Source organism: Limulus polyphemus, unplaced genomic scaffold (assembly GCF_000517525.1).
Source record: "Limulus polyphemus unplaced genomic scaffold, Limulus_polyphemus-2.1.2 Scaffold655, whole genome shotgun sequence".
Taxonomy (NCBI): domain Eukaryota; kingdom Metazoa; phylum Arthropoda; class Merostomata; order Xiphosura; family Limulidae; genus Limulus; species Limulus polyphemus.
The window spans coordinates 294,002-302,384 of NW_013666265.1; the positions used below are offsets into that span (position 1 = coordinate 294,002).

The 8,383-nt window shown below is 35.3% G+C and overlaps 1 protein-coding gene across 1 annotated transcript in view; it reads right to left on the minus strand.

Annotated features, from left to right (window-relative positions):
* LOC106459736 (frequenin-1-like) overlaps window positions 1-8,213 on the minus strand; it is a 30,224-nt gene extending 22,011 nt beyond the window's left edge. Inside the window, exons 1-2 of the mRNA XM_013919390.2 lie at window positions 8,208-8,213; window positions 6,427-6,516 (exon numbers count right to left, since the gene is read on the minus strand). Coding sequence (XP_013774844.1) covers window positions 6,427-6,516; window positions 8,208-8,213 — 96 coding nt within the window. The remainder of the gene's footprint in view (window positions 1-6,426; window positions 6,517-8,207) is intronic.
* Between the last annotated feature and the right edge of the window lie 170 nt (window positions 8,214-8,383).

Sequence of the window (8,383 nt, forward strand, 5' to 3'; positions counted from 1 at the left end):
TAAACGTTACGTACTAATAAATAAAAAAAAAAAAAATCTAAGCTTAGATTTTTATGTTTATTTTGTGAGAGAAAATTAGCAATGTTTACGTACTTTCAACAATGAACGAATTTTGTTATTTTTTTCTTAAGTGCACGTGGAGACAATGAGGTGTTGTTTCGGCTTAAAGTTAACGTTTCAACACCAAATCAACTAGGCTTGAGAAATATTTAAATAACTTACATTTTCTTATATGACGAACTTAATACAAAAATTACTCCTCTTGTATTTCCGAGTACCCTAACAACATGCAAGTATTTGTTACACTTCTGTAGTTTGAGAAAATGTTGATGCATCGATACAAAATATAATTTCTATGTTTCTTTTCTATTATAATGACCTCAATAAAATGTATCTTATATATATATATGTATATACAACAATCTGTTATGTTGTTATTGTTTTGTTTTTTGCCAACAGTTTTCTCATGTTCAAACATGATTTATTTTAGTAAAATCTTGTTTGTTGTTTGTTTCTTTGTCTCAGAATTTTGCGCAAAGTCTATTTTGGCATACCTGTTCCTCATTTTGAACTAAAAGACAAAATAATTCATTTGTTGTTAAGAGCAAAGCTACGCAATGGGTTATCGAAACCCCAATTTTAGCGTTATAAGCCCTTATAGTTACCGATGAACCACTGGAGGGGGGCAGACAGCTGAGAAGACAAGTTAACAGCACTCACCGTCAACTCTTAGTCGGAGTATTTGATGGAATAGTGGGATTTGACTGTTACTCTTATAGAGCGTCCATAGACTTAAAGTGAAAACCTTAAATCATCGAATGGAAACTCCAGTGAGGTATAATTAAATGTTGTCAGTTACACAACTTTCTATAAAGGATACCACTAATAACCATACATAAATACTAACAATACCATATACTGAAAGTGTGTTCAGTATTATTTGTAATGTTTCTATTGATATATATCAAGCTTCCTTTGAAACTGCACTGCTGAGTCATAAAACATGGATTTATAGTTTCAATTTAAAACTGTTTTACCAGTTTTTAGGTTGAGACTGATGGATGATTATCCTTTCATTACAGCCTCACTGAATTTCTACCAGGCACATTTTGTACAGCTTGACGACGTTCAATGCGGCCGAAATGCCGTGGTGCCCAGTCATCAAAGAATACAGGATTTTCACCTCGCCTGACTTGATGATAAAGGGTTAAGCTGGAGTGGAATTTTAAAGCTCCCCTGACGTCAATTTATTGCGAAAAGCAGTGTATGGTGAAGATAAATAGGTCATGAAAAAGCGTGCTCAGCTCAAACGCAAATAAAAAATTTAAAAGTGAGTCAACCTATAGAATGAAATTTCAACGGCATTGTATTGTGGCAAAAATAACGAAAATTATTTCTGTACCGACGTTAATCATTAAAATTAAAAATTAAAGTGTGATCTTTATACATTGATAATGTGAATTTTATTGCAAACCTTTAATTTCAGTGCATGAATTTCCTAAACAACAAATTTCGAAGCATAAAATCATACTTTCTGCCTTTCCATGTCCGAAAACAGAACAACAAATTATGTTTCGGATGGATACGCAGTCGTATTTTGAAAATTTGGACATAAAAGCTTATACCTACAATCTAGCAAATATTGTTTGCGACGACTGTTTTACAAAGGATTTCTGTGTTGAAAATATGCGGGTAAGAAGAACGTTTTATTTACTATATCAGTAAAATACGGTCTAATAATTATAAATCTGCATTTAGAGAGCATGTATATCTAACTTATGTCATAAATAAGAATGTTTGTAAGTATGTGAAAATATGACATCCTTATTGATGTACTTTATTATATTTCGAAACCAAAAACCGGTTGAAAAAATTAACTATTCGTGAATTGTAAAAATTGTATACCTTTACTTTTAATCAATTTCAGTTATAGAGGGAAAATAAACTAAGCCATATAAAAATGTCAAATGGTTTGCCTATTTGTTTAACGATACTTGCCAGTTGGACAGTAACTGTAAAGTGCACGATAGTGTTAAATGATTTGCCTATTTGTTTAACGATACTTGCCAGTTGGACAGAAACTGTAAAGTATATGATAGTGTTAAACGATTTGCCTATTTGTTTAACGATACTTGCCAGTTGGACAGAAACTGTAAAGTGCACGATAGTGTTAAACGATTTGCCTATTTGTTTAACGATACTTGCCAGTTGGACAGAAACTGTAAAGTATATGATAGTGTTAAACGATTTGCCTATTTTTTAACGATACTTGCCAGTTGGACAGTAACTGTAAAGTGCACGATAGTGTTAAATGGTTTGGCTGTTGGCAAAAAAATTTTGCATGGAGAAAAGAAGTGAATTAACGGCGGGCTTTTAAAATAAACTTAATATTTTTTGTTGTTATTGAGTAAAATATAACTGTATTCTGAGTGTCGAACCATAATATAGTAATACGTCTAATCGTATAATACTTTGATTTGCATCAGGCATTTTTCTGTTGAAACTTTCATAACTGCATATGCATTGTTTAATAGCGATGTAGCAACAGATGTGGATAGAATATGTTACAAAGAAATCCATCTAAGCATGGCAGATTGATTTTGTTGTTTCGGATATTCAAGTAAACCAGCACATGGGTTATCTGCGCTAATCCTAATTTTGAACGGATAAACTAGAGGAAACTAACTTTTCAACATCACCCACCGCCAACTCTTGGGTATTCTAAATGAGTCTAATCGATTAGTGGGATTTAACTGTGACTCTTATAACGCACCCACAGCTCCAACGTGAGCAGCGCAATTCTTGGGCAACGGTTAGCGAGCCAGAACCCTCAGATTCACAGTTTGGTATGGTAACCGCTTGATGATATTTGATCTAATTTATAAAATCAATGCTTATTTCTAACACAGGAGTTAGAATTTCTGACACAGAGGCACCTTACGCACGAGCCTCCTGAGGGGTCTTGGTTTGGGATTGTCGTCGCATAAATGCGCTTCGTACTTTGGAGCAGTGGGTGCGCTAAAAATACGTCGATCAAATCCCACTATGCGGTCAGACAAGAGTAGCCCAAGAGTTGATGGTGAGTGATGTTGACTGGCTTTCTTCCCGATAGTCTATCAATTCGAAATAGGGACAGCAATGCGCCGATAATTCTTCGTGCAGCTTTACGCAAAACTTCTTAAACAAAGAAATAAACCTTGTATGTACGTGGGTTAAACGGCCAAATCAGAGGCCTATAATATTTCACCATAGCCTTCCCTATTTTTAAACTAATGACTAGAGGGAAGGCATCCAGTTGGCAGCACCCGTCGCCACTACTGCTTTGTTCGGCTCATTGAATCGAATAATAAATAAATAAAGTGTCATCTTTATAACTCGCCCATAACTGAAAGTCCTGTGCACGTTCAGAGCAGAACGTCTTTAGCTCCAGATTCTTCAATTCAGAGCCCGACTATTCAAGCTAATCACTAGGCAACGCCCAGTCCTTTTATAAATGTAGAATATATATATATATATATATATATATACAATACGTAAATTCATGATTAAATAAGCATATTTTACAACTACTTTTGTGAATCTCTTTAAATACGTAAGTAATCTGATTTTATCTACAGTTTACAGTCATCACTCAGAGGTAAGTATCATTAAATATATTATTTAAGTCATTCAACAACTTCGAACCATCCACAGCTTCTACATCTCCAAATAGTAAATCTTCATTTAACTTCACAAGCCAACTTCGTAGGGTTTACAGTTGGTATATACGCCCCAATTAAATAGGAGAATACTTTCAAACACAATAGACAAACTATTCACGCGATTATTTTGTTCAAATCTTCGGTGTCGATGTATCATTATGTTGTAATGTAAAGTAATTATTGTTTTTGTGGCCATACACTCACACACCCACACTATGTATTTAAGTACATTCGCTTTCTGAGTAGAAAAGTAATAAAACAAGGCTATAGAATGCTGTGCTTACCACACTAATTAAACCCAAATTTTTAGCTTTATGGCCCAGTCAGGGTTTTATCTCCTTTTCAGTTTATGAATAATTACACTCGCAATCATAAAATTTATCCGAAAGAGTTTGCGTCCATACCAAATGAAGCAGAGCTGGTAGCGGTAATGCCCATTTACAATACACTGTGAAAGATGCGGGTATACTTATTAGCCATTGGCATGACTTCAACACGAACTATGCAGCACTGACGCCCCTTGTTGCAAGATTTTATAACTGCTACAAGTGATTTCCCATATGTTACTTCTTACTATCATACCTGAGTGATGGTACCATCTTATACTTAGTAGCTTCGACACAACAACGCTATGAAATGGTATACCTATTTTAGTCACTTTGTATATGAACGTTTTTTGTGATCTTTTATTGATTTGCACAGGTTTACTTTGAGTAAAGCGTCTTCCTCGGTAGGATTATACGGCAACGTTTCGGCATAGTTACTCCAGTGTTTAACACTTTGGTTGTTCTTGAGGTAAATCGTAGCACAAAGATGTCTGTAAAGTTTTTCAAAATAAATTAACTTTAATTCTAGAGTAGCGTTTAGCACAGACGTTACTACTGCAACAAGTGTTAATAACAGCAAAACGATACATAACTTCTGTTGTAAGGACTTTTATTTAAAATACTTAAATTAACTCTTATCTAAACAAAATCTATAACCGTAACTATAATGTTCTTACTAAGTTGTCTCTTAAAAAAGAATAATCTGTTTGTAAACAGTAAAGTTTTCACCAATAAAAGATCATAATAACCCAACTGCTACAACCAGTGATCACTAAATATATTTTTGTCCATAAAGCAAACAGTTTGGGTAAATACTGACGAAGTAATATTGGAGTTAACACTCATTTGCCCAAACTGTCTTATTTATTCGTTGTTAGACATTTTGATTAGTCGACGGATTATGCATATATATTAAATACATAACCCACAACCCATTTCGCACTTCTTTGGACTGCTGTCATTTACCAGTTACCCACGTTTTATCTCCACGACTTCAAATAACACGATGATTCAACCCTAATACACATTCAAAGATGGTTGATTTTAGGAGCTCAGATGGAAGTGTAAAAGTATCTTAGTTATGATTTTTGGACTTATACGACAATAATCTTCACACTATGACTACATATGTCATATGCTGATCACATCAAAATTCTATAGAAAAACCGAAAGTTTTACACAATATTGTTGAGAATTTAAAAGAGTCACCTACTGTAACATTACTGCAATTTTGCTGGAATTAACACTTGATCATCCACGAGCTTTAAAACAGTTATAACTGTTATAAGGTGGTTAGGACGCTCGACTCGCAAACTGCGGGTCGCGGGTTTGCATCCCCGTCCCACCAAACATGCTCGCCCTCTCAGCCGTGGGAGCGTTATAATGTGACGGCCAATCCCACTATTCGTTGGTAAAAGAGTAGCCCAAGAGTTGGCGGTGGGTGGTGATGACTAGCTGCCTTCCCTCTAGTCTTACACTGCTAAATTAGGGACGGCTAGCGCAGATAGCCCTCGTGTAGCTTTGCGCGAAATTCAAAACAAACAAAACAAAATCAATACTCGTAACAAAAACTGTCATGCCACAAAACGATGTAACGATTTTATATTTAAAAAACTACCTGTCACAATATCAACACTCTTAACACAAACTGTCATGCCACAAAACGATGTAACAAGAATGCACCAGTCACAAGTTGTCCTAGTAACAATGTGGCGGTAACGAAATGTCCAGTAACTAAATGTTTGTAACAAAATGTCTGGATCCCTTCTCACACTATGGTAGGTGGAAGTAATGTCGGTGGTACACGAAATGTCCAGTAACTAAATGTTTGTAACAAAATGTCTGGATCCCTTCGCACACTAGGTGGAGGTAATGTCGGTGGTACACGAAAAAGATTAATGCAAAAATTACAAATTTCGTAATAAGCCCAATTGGAGCTTCCCGCGTTAATATCCACACTACTATCCTTACTTCTAGACTAGCCCTCCGCCTGCACAGACTAGTCAGTGTTTTCTTCCCTTCAAATTGAGAAAAAATTGCACCACATATTTTTTAATTGTGCCAGAAAAAACGATCATATCCTTCCCATTAAAGGGCAATCAAAATACTAGTTTTTTGTTTTTGTAATCAGGTCTGTGTTTGTACTTAAAAGAAAAGTTTCAACAAAAACTGGTACGTGAGCCTGAAAAGTTTAAGAACCATCGCTATATGATATTCAAACAGACAATTTAAATTAAACGTTTCATGCTTTGCATGAAGAATTTGTAAAAATATTATTGTTTCTAACTTGAAAACATATATTATTTTAAAATTTTGTTTCTCGTTAGTGCCTTTCACACTGTATCACTTTCGAAATCAAGCATCCTGGTTTATTTATGATCAAACGTCATTCAACCAACCTTATTTTCGTCGAACACCCTGAACACCAAAGATGCGAAAGTAGCCGGGTCTCCTTCAGGAAAAAATTGTTTGTATATGCGAAGGAAACCCTAAGAAAGAAAAGTTACATTTTAAAAATGTTGTAAATAAATCCAATTTATAGTTCCTCCTTATATACTTTAAACATTGTTTAACACCCAGTCTGCAAGTCAGGTAGACATATTTGGTGAGTTAATTTACAAACAAAGCTTTCCGGAACAGCCTTTTTAAAAATATTGTGAATAGATATTTGAACTCCTTGCGATATCTGTACTATGAATTGACAACCAGCGTAGCTGAATTCGCACTGGTTTTCAGGCTATGAAGGAGTAAAACCTACAGCCACAATCCACGACAGTGGCTGCACATGTTGCGCAATACAAGATCTGGTTCCTCAACTCTATAAAGTCGTTATCTCCGCGGTTTTCGAGAGTTCTTTCAATATAGTTGGCCGAGGTAGGCTAAACAAAGTTTACATGCCTGAGCATGAACACTATTTTGTGCAAGAGGAACACAGTCCGGCTAATTTATCTTCATGGCTAAACATTATTGAGAGGTGAGTTCTTTCGGCAGTAGTGTTTTATTAGGTTAACTGATCGTGTCCTTTATTGCAATACATCTTTTTTGTTTTTAATTTGAACACCGAAAGTGACACCCCTGTAGCCCAGCCAATCCCTCGAATTTGGCTCATTGAGTCGCAGATCGGGTGTTAATAATTTGACGAAATGTTTTTCTGTCATTTTCAATTTCACAAACCGTTATTTCTCACATTACTAAATGTATGATTTTGGATTAACGATATAACTTTTGCCTGAAAGTAAATGGCTTCTCTAGTAGTTGTCTAAGGGCGTTTATTTGTAGAACATATTACAAAAAAAAATCTCTTTTTGAATTTTCTTCTGCAAAGGTGTCTTTAAATTTATGTATCCAGGTTTGAATTATTGATTCGAGTCTATGCGAGTTTAGGATGTACTGATATTGGTGTTTTCAACCTGAATGGCGTCATATGTGTACATAAGCTAAACGGCCAGGTCAGAGAACCATGGAGTTCAAATATAACGTTTTCTAAGTTTGAATTACTGAGCACAGGGAGAACAGCAAATCAAGAGCACTCGCCGAAACAAGGGCTTTGTCCTGCTCTTTGAACTGGATTATTACATTTCTAACACAATGTGCGGAGCGTTTTCAGTGGCATCGTGGCTCGAATCTTGGACCTATTGTTCCCAATATGGCACGTCAACTACTAAGCCACGCTCGACCTTTTTCTTTATTATTTAAGTATAATTAGGTATAAAGTTCAGTCGCCTTGTAATGATGATGAATTTTTCACTTAACTAATATCGTGTGCATCACTTTATTCGCAATTTCGATACACTATTCCAAAGTTCCAGTTCTGTACAGAAGGAATAGACAGTAGAAGTTTTCAGGAAAACTAATATAATTTCATACGTAAGAAACGTACGACTTTTATTTTCATTTTACAGATGAAAACGTTTTTATGATAAAACATGCGTGTGTGTCGTTGTCGTTTCAAGTTAAGCACAAAGATACACAATGGGCTATCTGTGCTCTGCCCACCACGGGTATCGAAACCCGGTTTCTAGCGTTGTAAGTACGCAGACATACCGCTATGCCACTGAGAAGCATGTGCATGTGTAAAACACCATTGTTTGCTAAATTATCTGTTAACCTACTTCAATTTCTCTCTCTCTCTCTCTCTCTCTATATATATATATATATATACTTCGTTTTTAGCACAAACCTGCATAATGAGTTATAAACGCTGTGTCCGCTGTAGGGATCGAACTATTATATAAAGCGTCATGAACTGTTATGCTTAAGGCTGATCTACCAAGAAACTTCCAAGTTTTATGTTAATTTTAAATAGAGTAAATAGAAAATTGTGAATTTTCACTGAAAGATTAAGTATTACAGGCA